The sequence below is a fragment of the Lissotriton vulgaris genome, chromosome 8, assembly GCF_964263255.1.
Source record: "Lissotriton vulgaris chromosome 8, aLisVul1.2, whole genome shotgun sequence".
NCBI lineage: Eukaryota > Metazoa > Chordata > Amphibia > Caudata > Salamandridae > Lissotriton > Lissotriton vulgaris.
The window spans coordinates 1,227,435,297-1,227,450,658 of record NC_141696.1 but is presented as its reverse complement, the minus strand read 5'-3'; the positions used below and the strand labels follow the sequence as shown (position 1 = coordinate 1,227,450,658).

At 42.4% G+C, this 15,362-nt stretch overlaps 1 protein-coding gene across 1 annotated transcript in view; it reads left to right on the top strand.

Moving 5' to 3' along the window:
- BRCA2 (BRCA2 DNA repair associated) overlaps positions 1–15,362 on the top strand; it is a 616,646-nt gene that overhangs the window by 277,985 nt on the left and 323,299 nt on the right. Inside the window, exon 18 of the mRNA XM_086935127.1 lies at positions 2,962–3,132. Coding sequence (XP_086791253.1) covers positions 2,962–3,132 — 171 coding nt within the window. The remainder of the gene's footprint in view (positions 1–2,961; positions 3,133–15,362) is intronic.

The following is a 15,362-nucleotide window of genomic DNA, read 5'->3' as shown; positions in this document are numbered from 1 at the left end:
AAAACTGCAACAAACAGGACGGGTGGGGTCATGGACCCTTTGGCAAGACAATGCTCGAACGTCAAGACAATCCATTGTGATTCAATACCTGTCGGGCTCTCTGAACGCCAGAGCAGGCAAACTCAGCTGTTGATGCCTAGCGAATCACAGATGAGGTCTTCATTCAGAGGTGGTGCCAAAGTCTCTTCTGAGATTGGTGAGAAACTCGGTAAGATCTATTTGCCACCACCGAGAACGTGCAATGTCAGAAGTTCTGCACCCTGGAGTTTCCAAGGCGGCTCTCGCTTTGTGACGCATTTCGTCTTGAGTAGAGCTCAGGACTCCTATATGCCTGTCTGGTGATAACACTCCTGGCCAGAGTTCTCAAGAAAAATAGGGCCAAGGTCATCTTCCTAGCTCCAGACTGGGCACGGAAAGTATGGTATCCTGTCCTCCAATCAGGTTGCCCATTCGGGAGGTTCTTCTGTCAGAGCAACAGGGCACAGTCGTGTACCCCAACCTGTGACAGTTGAAGGTGTTTGTTCTCCCTACCAAAGTATGTGATGTTATTCTGGCAGCCAGGCATTTTTCTACCAAAACCATCTACGCCGGCAGGTGGGACACATTTGTGCCTTGGTGTCCATCCAAATTAATTGCTCCTCGGTCTACACCCTTGTCTGAAGTTCTCCTTTTCGTTTTTTCCTTGACCTGACCAGACTTTCCTTTGGGCACAGTAAAATGGTATCTTCCTGAAACTTCCACTTTTACAGCAAATGTTTCCTCCCATGCTCTGCCTTATGCTCTGAATAAGTTCTCATTTTCATGTGTTATCCTTTTGATCCAATGCACATCTTTCTTCCTTGTGGCAATAACATCTGCCAGAAGGGTTAGCGAAATTCAGGCGCCTTCAGTTAATCCTCGTTACTCTTCCTTATCACATCATCACATCTGGCAAAACATCACCCTGCTTACCTCACCCCCCCCCCCCCCACCCCACAAAATCCTTTTAAAGAAGAGGAGACTCCACTGTCTGAATCCAAATAGTCCATTATTGTTTTATATTGATCTTGCTAAAGAATTCTGAGCAATTCAAAAGACAATCATCTGTTGATGAATCATTCACTGCATTAAGATCTGTTACGCTTTGGCCAAGAAAAAGCCCCCTGAGAGCTTAAAAGCCCATTCCACCAGCGCTACAGCTGCAACTACTTTGTAAGCCAGTGGAGTGCTAGTCCAGGTCATCTATCAAGCAGATACATGGCGTCACTGCACACATTTGCCAAACACTTATGCCTCGACAGTCCGGTCTGGTGAAATGGTCACTTTGCATTTTTGGTCCTCCAGGACTTCTTAGGCCAAGACAGTGCCTCAGACCCATCTCTGGGGTGAGATTGCTTTGATATCTATTCTAAGGTAAGGAATTTGCAACTAGAAGTTGCTACCAGATGAACAAGTTACCTTCATTAACACCTTAGCTGGTGGAGACACTAGGGTGGTGCCTATATAGTGACTGCACACATCAGTTCCGACACCAACGCTGCAACGTGCAGCCGAACAACGCCACCTACCCACACACAAGAGAACTGCTCAAAAGTTGCTGGTTTAAGGTAAGGAATCTGCGGCTAGACAGAGTTTCTACCAGAGAGTTTTTGCAGTCATCTCTCCTCACAGAAAAACATGGCGGCTTTTCACTACTATGACATTCAATGTTACCAAGCTCCTCTTGCATGCACAGCCAACACCAAATTGTGTTAGATGTCAGTCTCAACATGGGAGTGGTTTCCAATCTGACTACAAATAAAGAAAATATCAATGTCTCTACCCAAATCTAGGACTGCAACTTCTTAGGCCTCCTTTGCAACTGGAGCTGATCAGTGCACCCTATGGGGCAGATTCGGACTCTGGGCAAAAGTGAGATTGTTTTTGGAGATTTTTAGGGCTCAGACATTGTCACCCCGTTCTTAGAGCTCAACCATTAATTTTGACGTGTATCAAACATGGGTTTCCTGATCACAACCTTAAGAAAATGTACCCAGGTCCTGTTTCTTCTTGTTGCATTTCACTAGATTATTGGCTGATGTCAGCCCCTCTTGGCACGTTTTCAGGAAATTATTATTAATAGAGAATGAAACAGGCAACTCACTGGAGTAAGATTCACTGGAGTAAGATCCCAGTACTACAAGGACTATGAGGCCATGTTCATGGCCACGCCCACTGAGGGTGGGGTTATTGATTACAAAGGTGTGCTGGGAAGAAGGACCTGGTTTCATTCACAGCAAGTTCTCACCCCTTTGAAGAAGTGCTGCCTAGCACGAAACATGTCGGGGCTGGACATTATTCAAGTGAGGCAGCAAGCTGTTCCTTTGCCTTTTGCATCACAAATAAAGCGTCAAAACTTAATTTCCCTGCTTGTGGCTCCCTCATTCCAGGCAAGCTTTTTGTTGGGATATATATATATATATATATATATATATATCCACGAAATCCACGTTCGAGTTTCCACACAGGTGCGGCGTTCTCCCACACCTTAGAGAGACGCAGACACGGTCCAATTTTGTGCAATCTATTTATTTTGAGCAGGCACAACGCATGACGTTTCGGCTCCGAGGAGCCTTGTTCACATATATAATTATAATATAATATTTTATTAAAGGGCAATTAAAAAATATGACCAATAGCCACGTACTAGGGCGGGGAGACATTTTTCCAGTGGGGTTGACAAGGTGGGAGATTTGCTTAGATAAGCTCTACTGCGGGTGAATAATGTAAATCCTACTAGTGATGGAAGTAATATGTGGCACATCTACTTGCATACATTGATGCAAGAAATTTCCTACCAAGTCTGAATAATATATCTGCTGACTTTTCAGCATCTTTTCAGGATTATCCAGTAAGTAGCTGGCCTATTGATTTGGAATGTATGTGATTGGTCCTCTACATCCAAGTAACATAATTCTGTGATATTTCCGTTTCCCCCTGCAGGGCACTGTGTGACACACCGGGAGTGGATCCAAAATTGATTAGTGAAGCTTGGGCAAATAACCACTATAGATGGATTGTATGGAAACTGGCAGCCATGGAAGTGTCTTTTCCAGAGAAATTTGCTAGTTGTTGCTTAACACCTGAAAGGGTGCTCCTACAATTGAAATACAGGTAAAGACAAACATCTATATGCATTGCACGTGAAACAGTTATAAAATATAAGTAACAATAGGCAAGAAACCCAATTCTTCCTTTCAGTATGATACATAACAATCCATAAATGTAGCTCCAACTTTCTAGCCCTACAGTTGAAGATGGCACCATTCAGCCTAACTGTAGCACTGAAAAATGTTTACTAATTTCTTGTTTTGTGATTTCTTATGATTGTTTTTATTTGGATATGTTTTTCCTAGAGGAAGGCCACCACTTCTTCAAGCATGGTGTCAGCTTTTATTCTAGCATCATAGAATCACTCACACCTCTAATGATTCTCCTGTGCTTTCAAGAATACAGCGGCTGTAGAGGAAACAGAAAAATCATTCTCATTTCACCTTATAAATGGGGTGCTTTTCAGTTCTTAGGCTATTTTGAAACTTTTGTTGCCTTTAGGAATCAACGGTACTAAAGATGATGCCTCTTCTTTTAACAGTTTGGTTATAACACAGATGAGTAAAATATTGCTGTGGACCTCACTTTAGTTATGCAGTGTTTTGTCTTTTGCCTCATAGGTGACTTACAATTATTAGTTTTCTATGATGTTGACAACTGGTTTACTTTTATTGGACTGTGATGCATGTTCATAGAATTTTGCATTTGCCAAATTATGGTTCCCAAACAGTCCAAAGCAGCTAGTAGAAATTGAGGGTAATGTACTCAATAGTCCCTATGTCTGAGTATCCTAGGTTCATAAGCGCTGAGGTTTTTTACACCCGAGGATTTGAACCCTTTTTTGATGTTTGCAATGTTTATCCAGGTCTATGCGTCCTTTCCTCCTACATGGTGGAGATTATAAATGTGCATAGAGTTTGTTGATTCCCCTAGAGGGGATCGAGAAGATAGCCAAAATGTCGCATTTTTTAAACATGTGTTGTTCATGAAAGTATGTGTTTCTTTTCTAAGAGTGCCATCAAATTGTTTGAGCTAACAACACCCTGTTTCCATCTTGCCGGAACAGGCATATAAACCGGGAAAGCCATTTATTTCTGAAAAGTCTGAATTGAGCTAGAGGTAATTTTGTGTTGCTTGCTCAATATTTTCCCAAAGAAACTAATTGTTGAAATCAAAGACTAATGAAAATCAGTAGGAGAAAAAGAAAAGATCTAAATTGGTGTCAGTGTTTTAACCACAATAGCCAATTTATAACAGGTATATACTGTTACGTCCATTAGACTTTTCTGGTCACAGGGAAATAGAGTGTTTGTTGGTTGTCAAACATCAGGAGATACCCGGACCCACCGATTGAGCTGCAGTTTATAATTCACTGACCATACATCAATTCATATGGTAAAATGTAATCAATGAAAAAGAAGTATGAAGAAAAAATGCACATTAGGAATAGCATAACTCTGAATTTGGGGATTTAGAGGACATTTTGCAAAATGTTTTTTCTTGTATAAGAGCTTCCATTTGTGAGCCACAAATGGACAGTTATTTAGTTGATAATAGCAAATGTTATACTGTTCTGTGTTCTCACACTTATCCTAATAAAGTAGTATCCCGCTTGTGTGGCCTGGCCTAGTAGCTTCAACAGGAAAAGCCCGAAAGCACAATGTGGAGACATCACATTTGTATCATGAAAAATTAAATTTTCTTTCAAATTCACTCACTCGTGCCAAGTGAGTGGCTGCCGTATTTAGGCTTGAGCTTGGCCCGAACCTGAGGAAACCTACAAACCACATACATTTTTTAAACTAGACACCCAGGGGAGTTTAGAGTGTTGTGACCTGTGTCTAGCACTGAATTTTCTTACTGAGAATACACAAACATCAAACTTTGACTAAAATCATCACTATTTTTTCACACATTTCTGTGAGAGAAAATCCTGGAATCTGTGGAGATCCAAACATTTCCTACAACCTAGGATTACTACACTTCTTCCAATAAAAACAATGCATCACATATGCATGTAGGCAGGTAACCTGTGGCAGAAAAGGCACCAAAATGCAACAAGGAAATATCAAGATTTATCCTTTGAAATTCTTTCAATCTAGCGATGTGGGTAGCTTGGGTATTTGGGCCCAGGCTTGGCCGGCACCAGGGAAGTCCAACAATCCCATATGGTTGTTAGGGTGTACCTGCACTCACCACTTTGTGTCCTTTAATTTAAGAAACCCTGGGTTCTAGTCGGCTTTTTTGCCCCTGAGCATGGCAAATCTGTTCCCCACGCACCCTTTTCAAGACATCCTAGTGGCTAGTGGGTTGATCACGGCTCTCAGACTGCCATCCAGCGGTTATCCCCGAGCAGGGATCCAATAGGAAGAGGTATAATTGGAAGGTGGAGAATCTCCTGTTTCCAATTAAAGCTGTTCCGTGGTGATCATGGGGGCTGAGATATGTTCCTTAGCACCGTTAACAGTGAAAGTAGAAGAAGCCAAATGGTTTCTTTAATTTCATTTTTATATACTGATGACGTCAGCTTACCTTGCATGCTGATGGTCATTCAGGCAAAAAGGCCTAAGGCAGCTCTTCTCCAGGAGCCTGAACTTAACCATAAAAAGGCAATCCCTCTGGTTTGTCCACTAAAAAAGTTTCCTCGTTTTAGTGGGAGGATGTGATGTTCATGGCCTTTACTTTGTAAAGGTAGTGGGAAGGGCATGTTCTCCACACTAAAACGTTTAAGTGAGATGGTCATAACACAGAATATGCCCTATAAACCTGATTACACGTTTGAGATATGAACTGTAAAGAACTGTGATCCATCTTTTAAATGTTTTGGTTCCTTGACAACTATTTAATTGTTTCAGTACCATACAAATTAGCAAATACACATACTGATTTGTCTAATAATTTGTGTTAATATATGGTATGTGCAACTACATATATAAAGATTTGCAGTGCTGTAAAGATGTCCAAACAAGGACCTATGTTTCAAAGAAATATTAACTTTCTGCATCCTCCCCCTTATCCTACCTCCAGTGTGCACCAACTGTCCTGCAGCTCCTGTAATAACGGTAATATGCAGTGATTTTCCAGGAATTCTAATGTAATATATTCATAGTACTTCTACTGTAATATATTCAACCTCACCCTAGTTCCACGATGCGGTTGGCAGTATGTTTAATACCATAGAGTATCATCTGCCTTTTTTGATCACACATGGCGAGTGGGAATTTATTGAGGGTGTTGAGGTGTTAGGGGCATGTAACGTCCCATAACTCTGGCGTAAGGTGTGTCAAAAATTGAACCAACATCTCATCAAAGGCTTTGTTTCTTAGATATATTGCCATGGAAATCTTTTCCATCTCCAACTGGTACTCATTGTTTTGCAGTGCTGTAAACCTGTCCAAAACAAGCTGCCAGGTCTCAACTATTAACTTTCCGCATCCATCCTCAATATGTACTCACTGTTTTGCAGTGCTGTAAACCTGTCCAAAACAAGCAACCAGGTTTCAACTATTAACTTTCCACATCCACCCCCTCACTCCTCCAGGCACCACCTACAAGGATTGCCTTTTTAACACAGAGGTTTGGAATTAAGCTTGTTAGGGGAAAGGGTTGTTGGTCGAAGGAACAGCAGAGAGGGAGATCTGAAAGAGAATACTTAATGTTGGAGGCATATGAGCTGCAGATTGTTCACTATGCATAATTCCCACCTAGTGTTGGGCCCAGATGTTTGCGGTTTGTTGTTGTCCTGAAAAGTTCTTTGGAAGTCACGAGATAGGTGACCCCTTCCTTAGGACCACATTGCGCATGGGCATCGGCTCCTTCCCCAGATAGTTTTTTTCCGCCATCGGGCTCGGATGTGTTTCCTGCGCTCCGGTTAGGAACCAAATTTCCTTCGGCGCGCAATCCTCACCCAGTTCGACGGGATTGTCTCGATCACGAACTAAGACGCGATTCTCTACCAACTTCGAAGTCTTAGATTCCGGTCATCAACGAAGGCCTTCGGGCCTACCTAGGCCTCACTTTCTGGCTCAAAATGTTCGGCGTGTGCCTCATTTCGCTCCAAGAAGACAATCCGGGACTGATAAGCTCGAAGAACTATGGCTCGCTCGTCTGCTCCGATTCCCGACGACATCTTCGAAGAGGGCGTCAAGGTGCCAGAACACCAGCACGCCGAAGAGTATTGGATCATCAGATGTCGAAGACTCTGACGTCGAGGAGGTCACTCCAGCTCAATGGGTCGTAAGTAAGACCGTCGACCCCCACCCCTTCCTCGACACCATCTAAAAAGGCTTCGGTCACACCCTCACCTTCGGGCTCTGGTGCACACCGACACATTGCTTCTAACGCCCGCCCTCGGGCCCGGCAAAGAAGACCACAAAGCCTTCAGGCGGCTCGGGCTCGAGACAGGCTACTCCCGGTGCCGACCCAGTACCGACACCGAAGAAAAAGCCATCTTCCTCTTCCACGTTCACCGTTGCTTCGACACACAAACACACGGCGCCAAACACTGGCAGCGGTTCATCGACACCGAAACCGCACTCGGAGCGGAGTAAAAAATCAACCAAAGCTCCAGATTCACATGCATCGGAGCCGAAAAAACTCTCGAATCGAAAAAAACCACGTTCCCGTTAAAGACACTTTGAAAGGGCACACTCCTAAGCCACCTGCCGACTCGGTGCCTAAAAAACCTACGGAGCCGAAAATGTGGACGCCAAAGGAACTACCTGGCTCACAAGAGCTTTTTACACCGGATCTACAACAAAAAGCTCTTGTAAAGGATCCCAAAACTGGACAATTGACTCTCAGCTCCATGAAGAGACCACATGAGGCGCCAGCACCTCCTCCCCCTGCAAAGAAGAGACATTGCAACCTCTCCATTAAGGGTCCCTTCTCCTCCACCTCCCAATACTGTTCCTACTCGTACACCTCCTCCACCACAGCATTCTCCTACACCATCTCCTAATCCAGACGATGATGTACACACGGATTCTGATTATGAAGGTGGAGGTGCACATTACCCACCACAGGCTAATAGTCCCGCTCAATCACCTAATCCATGGGATGATTACAACACCCCTGATGTGCCTTAAGTCCCACAGGATGATGTCTATCCTTCCAGACCTTCCTCACCAGAGGACACCTTAGGTTTTAACCTGCTAGTCCAGAGGGCTGCACAATATCATGGAGTGGACTTACACACTAATGCAACGGAGGAAGACTTCCTATTAGACACTTTTGAAAACACACAAAGGCCTACGGCCATCTTACCAATGCTTAAGGGCGTCATCAAGCACGCAACAGAAATTTTTAAAGACCCCGTTAGAGCTAGGGTCTTCAATCCCCGCATTGAGAAAAAATATAAAGCTGCCCCTGCAGACCCAGCTTATATTAAAGGCCCAGCACAATTAGATTCTTTAGTGGTAACCAATGCACGTAAACGTGCTAATTCCCAAACAGGTGAAGCCTCACCACCAGACAAAGAATCTAAACTCCTTGACGCCTCTGGCAAAAGACTTGCCGCACAAGCAGCTATTATCTGGCGCATTGCCAACACCCAAGCCTGGCTGGCAAGATACGACAGGGCACATTATGATGAACTAGAGTCCCTAATGCAGCACATACCATACAAATACAAAAACAAGGCTAATGAACTTATACAGGATGGTAAAAATATCACTAATACTTCCATCCGTTGTGCCCTAGACGCTGCAGATACTGCCTCAAGGGCAATTAATACCAGCACCGTACTACGTAGACATGCCTGGCAAGTATTTCAGGTTTTAAACTTGAGCTGCAAAACTCAATACTTAATCAGCCATTTGATGAAACACACCTATTTGGCCCAAATGTTGACGTGTCTTTGGAAAAAATGAAGAAAGACACCGACACTGCAAAATCTAAGGGAGGCTTGCAGCAGCAAGCTCCCAGACGTTCTTTTCGTCGCTCATCGTACAGAGGCAACACAAGAGGCTACTCCTCAGAAAGTCCCTCTTCTTCCTCCAAAACCCCTGGCCAATCCACATTCACCAAGGGCTACCAGAGAGGGGGTTACAGGGGTAACAACAACAAAGGCAGATGCAAGAACAACACCTCCTGCTCTGCCTCCACCCCTACCCAATGACTTTCCTTCCCTCCCCCCCCCAACATTCCACTCCTGTGGGGGAAGACTCCAACAATTCCTGCCTGCATGGATCAACATCACCGTAACCGAAACAGGGTCTGGGCTCACGGGCAATAAGGACAAGCCTCAATGATAATCACAAAAACCAAAACGAGCACCACTATCGCCAACTGGTTAAACGTGGGTCTAGACTGACCACTCAAAATACTGAGTTAAACAGTACCTCTCAGGACACTTGTTTGTCCGGAATCAATCCGATAAATTTTAATCAATTTAACAACACATCCGAATAAAGAATGTTTCACATTAATTAGAAAACATTTCTTATTTCACTCCACATTAAACATATAACAGTTCTCTCATTCGAAACCTTTCATTCAAACATTCATACAAACAATACTACGTACAAATATATACAAACTTTACATCTGTTGATAATACAAATATTTACAAATCCATCTAATTTCTTATGAAAACATAGCATTAGAACAAACTGTGTCAATTATTTTAAACAGTGTCTTTGTTTTAGCGCATTCCTAATGCTAGCTGAAGGGGGTCTACGCGTTTTGATAACCCCTAGGTATGGGGAAATCTCATCAGGACCACGTAGCTGTGAATGGAAAAGAACAAACATGAGTGAATCTGCTAGAAGCCGCCCTGAGCAACTTCAGGACCCAAGAATGGAAGAGGGGGTCCTACCTCAAAGGTGCTCGATTTCTTTTGGGCCAGGTGCTGTAACAAAAACAGACTATGCTTAATCCCAGATTCTATTCTGCTTCTCTACTCTCAATGAGAGAAATAAAAACATACCAAGTACTCACATGTGTTTATATCAAAGCCACCTGTAGTTCAAGGGGAGTGTGAATTCTGTTGTGAAACAAAAAGGGGGTTTGTTTTGGTGTCAGTGGGGGTTTATTTTAAAGCGCTTACATGCTCAAGAAATAAATAGAATGTTGGAGCGCGGGGAAAAGAGGTCTTACTTTGAATCCGTTGTGTCCAAAGTCCAGCGTATGCATGGTGAATATAGCGCCTCACAGAAAGGAGAATTAATCTGTGGGAAACAAAACCGGGACGGATTAGTAATCTATAGCCTCACGTGTCACCGTCCTGTGCAGCAGCAGTGCTGAACGCGGTCGCTGCTTTCCGTACCTTTTTTCTCTCTCGATTTTGAAAAGAGTGCGGGTGTTTGACCTCCGTCTGGTTCATTTGAATGCTGGCGCCATTAGTGCGATGTTGTTATTCAGCAAGTGGGCGTATACCTAGCTTCCTGTTGCTAGGGGTTGTGGGATCTGTAGTTTTTTTTGCTGCCATGACGGAAAATACTAAAGTTGAGCAATGTGATGAAAGGCTTGGCATATTTCATGTGTCCCTCGGGGATGATCATTAAGTCCGCATGTAGCCGATGTCAAGGTGTCAACTTAGAACGGCATATGTCTGAGTGTATGACAGGCGGTCGCCTGAATTAACAGGAGTATACATCTAGGTCTTTACAGTCGATATATTTCAGAAATTTCATTCAGGCCATCAACGGCCGTATTAAATTTGACAATCAACATTGCCTCGTGACGTGACAGTTTTTCTTCAATGTCGCCACCTCGGTAGTCCTTTTCTATTTTGGCAATCACTTTCCGTTTTAGCTCTTCAACTGTATGATTGTTGGCCCTCCAATGGTTAACTAAAGGTGCAGTAGTTATACCTCTTTTAATACGCGATTTGTGTTGCGTAATCCGACATCTGACTTCTTGACTTGTCTTGCCGATGTATAATTTGTCGCATGGACATTTTACTCCATAAACAACATATCGGGATTTACAATTGGAGAATTTTTCGTGTTTCCAGAATCTTTGTTTATGCTGAAAGAGAATCCCTTCTTCTGTGCTTGCGCAGCAGATGCAAGAGCCACATTTATGGTGGCCTTGTATGGGCGGCAGCCCCAACAATGAGCCCAGTGTTGGCTGTTTCTTTTTAATTGCTGCTCCCACTAGGTGATTTGACACACTCTGATCTTTTTTAAAAGCAAATAACGTTTTTTCTTTCAGTGATTCATCAATACTTTCCACCAAATGCCAATTCTGTAAGACGACCTTTTTAAACAGGTTTGAATTTGGACAAAATGTAGAAACACATACCATTCTCTGGAGAGTAGGTTTATCTCTTTTTTCTAAGAGGGTTTCTCGAGGGACCCACCATGCTCTCTTCATTGTTCTCCTTAGTAGTTTCTTGGGATATCCTCTGGCTATTAAATTGTCAGTCAAGTTATTGGCATGAAAGATGTATTCATCCTTGAAATGGCAATTCCTTTTGATCCGAAGATATTGCCCGAATGGCAAGTTTTCTCTTAGATTACGAGGATGATTGCTTCGGAAATGGAGGGCCTTGTTCCTATAAGTTTTCTTCTTAAATAGGGTAGTGACTAAACCTTGATTGGTTGGATACACGTCAACATCGAGGAATGCCATTCGAACTTTTGAAAAATTGAGACTGAATTTGATTTCTTGTGTTCGTGAATTAAGCCAATCATGGAATTTCTTAAGTTCATCTTCAGTCCCTGTCCGTCAAGAAAATATCGTCGATGTATCGACTCCAACTCGAAATTTTGTCCACATATGGATTAGACTGGTAGACAAATCTCTCTTCATAAAGTGCCATAAAAAGTATGGCTAATTCTGGGGCAAATGGACACCCCATGGCTACGCCACTCGTTTGGAAGAAAAACTCCCCATTAAAGTTGAAATAATTCTTTTTTAAAGCCAATGACGCTAGTTCCATTATAAATTCCGTTGGTACTCTGGTAGATCTATCTCTTTCTTCAAGAAAATAATTAATCACGTCCAGTCCATCGCTTTGGGGGATCTGGGTGTACAATGAAGTCACATCCAGGGTGACTAGGAAATCCTCATTTTCGACAAAGGGAATTGTTGGAAGTTTATTGATGAAATCCGATGTGTCACGAAGAAATGATTTGACTTTCGGGAGGAATGGTTTCAAAAAGAAATCAACAAATTTGGAAACCGGTTCGAATAGGGACTCACAACCGGAGACGATAGGTCTCCCCGGCGGTTTGTTAATGTCCTTATGAATTTTGGGCAGGACATAAAAGAGGGGTGTACGTGGATTTTTGCATTTAAGATATTCGTATTCCTTTTTTCCAATGATTCCATCTTTCAGACCTTTCTCAAGAATTGGATACAGATGTTGTTGCAACTCCGCAGTAGGATCAATTTGAATTTTTCTGTAGCATCTAGGATTATTCAGTTGGCTCATGACTTCCATTATGTATTTTTCGGTATCCCAAATTACAATTGATCCACCTTTGTGTGCCTGTTTGATTGTGACAGAAGGATCTTTTTTTAGGTTATCTAGAGCACTTTTTTCTGATTAAGAAATGTATTTTGTCCAACTTCGTGTTTGTTCCATCTTAGTAATGGCTGACAAGATTGTTTTCTCAAAAGTGGCAATTTCTTTGGCTACTTTATTCATGGGTGGACAGAAGGATGACTTCTTCAAACCTGTCACCTCTATCGGTGGATCATACGTAGTTTGCGAAAAAAATGATTTTAATTTCAGTTTCCTACAGAATTCTAGTGCCTCTGTTTTGAATCTGACGAAATTGGTATGTCTAGTCGGAACAAACGAAAGTCCTTTTTCTAGAATGCTAGTTTCCGCTGGTGTAAGGATTTTATTTGACAGATTGAAAATGGGGGAGACTACCAGTTCTTGTAATTCTGGCTCCGCGTCGTCATTTCCCATGGTTAGTTGTAGCGTTGGCGTCCTCTGTTTTGTTGCTGGCCTCTCCCTAAAAAAGGAACTGGAGACGGGCCTGGTTGTTGTTGAAAGGACCCTCTTTTATTGGTGGTTTTTCTTTGATTATCTGCTTCACCTCCACTCGAAGACGATGATGAGGTATCCGAGAAAGTGATAAACTTATTATTTGACCTGCCTTGGTATTGACCAAGATATTTTCTAGAGTCCACTCTTGAATAAAAATCCGGTTGTAAATACGGATACGTTTTTTCTAGGTTGAAATTCCTTTTATCTTTTTTAAATTGATTTTCCTTCTGATTGATGGTATAATCTTTAAATTCCAGAATGTCCTTTTCCACTTTCTCCAATAATGTTTTTGAATCCGTGATTAGTTGGTTCTGTTCTATTTCGGTTTCTAAAGTTTTGATAAACCTACTCTCCAGAGAATGGTATGTGTTTCTACATTTTGTCCAAATTCAAACCTGTTTAAAAAGGTCGTCTTACAGAATTGGCATTTGGTGGAAAGTATTGATGAATCACTGAAAGAAAAAACGTTATTTGCTTTTAAAAAAGATCAGAGTGTGTCAAATCACCTAGTGGGAGCAGCAATTAAAAAGAAACAGCCAACACTGGGCTCATTGTTGGGGCTGCCGCCCATACAAGGCCACCATAAATGTGGCTCTTGCATCTGCTGCGCAAGCACAGAAGAAGGGATTCTCTTTCAGCATAAACAAAGATTCTGGAAACACGAAAAATTCTCCAATTGTAAATCCCGATATGTTGTTTATGGAGTAAAATGTCCATGCGACAAATTATACATCGGCAAGACAAGTCAAGAAGTCAGATGTCGGATTACGCAACACAAATCGCGTATTAAAAGAGGTATAACTACTGCACCTTTAGTTAACCATTGGAGGGCCAACAATCATACAGTTGAAGAGCTAAAATGGACAGTGATTGCCAAAATAGAAAAGGACTACCGAGGTGGCGACATTGAAGAAAAACTGTCACGTCACGAGGCAATGTTGATTGTCAAATTTAATACGGCCGTTGATGGCCTGAATGAAATTTCTGAAATATATCGACTGTAAAGACCTAGATGTATACTCCTGTTAATTCAGGCGACCGCCTGTCATACACTCAGACATATGCCGTTCTAAGTTGACACCTTGACATCGGCTACATGCAGACTTAATGATCATCCCCGAGGGACACATGAAATATGCCAAGCCTTTCATCACATTGCTCAACTTTAGTATTTTCCGTCATGGCAGCAAAAAAAACTACAGATCCCACAACCCCTAGCAACAGGAAGCTAGGTATACGCCCACTTGCTGAATAACAACATCGCACTAATGGCGCAAGCCTTCGAATGAACCAGACGGAGGTCAAACACCCGCACTCTTTTCAAAATCGAGAGAGAAAAAAGGTACGGAAAGCAGCGACCGCGTTCAGCACTGCTGCTGCACAGGACGGTGACACGTGAGGCTATAGATTACTCATCCGTCCCGGTTTTGTTTCCCACAGATTAATTCTCCTTTCTGTGAGGCGCTATATTCACCACGCATACGCTGGACTTTGGACACAACGGATTCAAAGTAAGACCTCTTTTCCCCGCGCTCCAACATTCTATTTATTTCTTGAGCATGTAAGCGCTTTAAAATAAACCCCCACTGACACCAAAACAAACCCCCTTTTTGTTTCACAACAGAATTCACACTCCCCTTGAACTACAGGTGGCTTTGATATAAACACATGTGAGTACTTGGTATGTTTTTATTTCTCTCATTGAGAGTAGAGAAGCAGAATAGAATCTGGGATTAAGCATAGTCTGTTTTTGTTACAGCACCTGGTCCAAAAGAAATCGAGCACCTTTGAGGTCGGACCCCCTCTTCCGTTTTTGGTTCCTGAAGTTGCTCAGGGCGGCTTCTAGCAGATTCACTCATGTTTGTTCTTTTCCATTCACAGCTACGTGGTCCTGATGAGATTTCCCCATACCTAGGGGTTATAAAAAACGCGTAGACCCCCTTCAGCTAGCATTAGGAATGCGCTAAAACAAAGACACTGTTTAAAATAATTGACACAGTTTGTTCCAATGCTATGTTTTCATAAGAAATGAGATGGATTTGTAAATATTTGTATTGTCAACAGATGTAAAGTTTGTATATATTTGTACGTAGTATTGTTTGTATGAATGTTTGAATGAAAGGTTTCGAATGAGAGAACTGTTGTTCTATGTTTAGTGTGGAGTGAAATAAGCAATGTTTTCTAATTAATGTGAAACATTCTTTATTCGGATGTGTTGTTAAATTGATTAAAATTCATCGGATTTATTCCGGACAAACAAGTGTCCTGAGAGGTACTGTTTAACTCAGTATTTTGAGTGGTCAGTCTAGACCCACGTTTAACCAGTTGGCAATAGTGGTGCTCG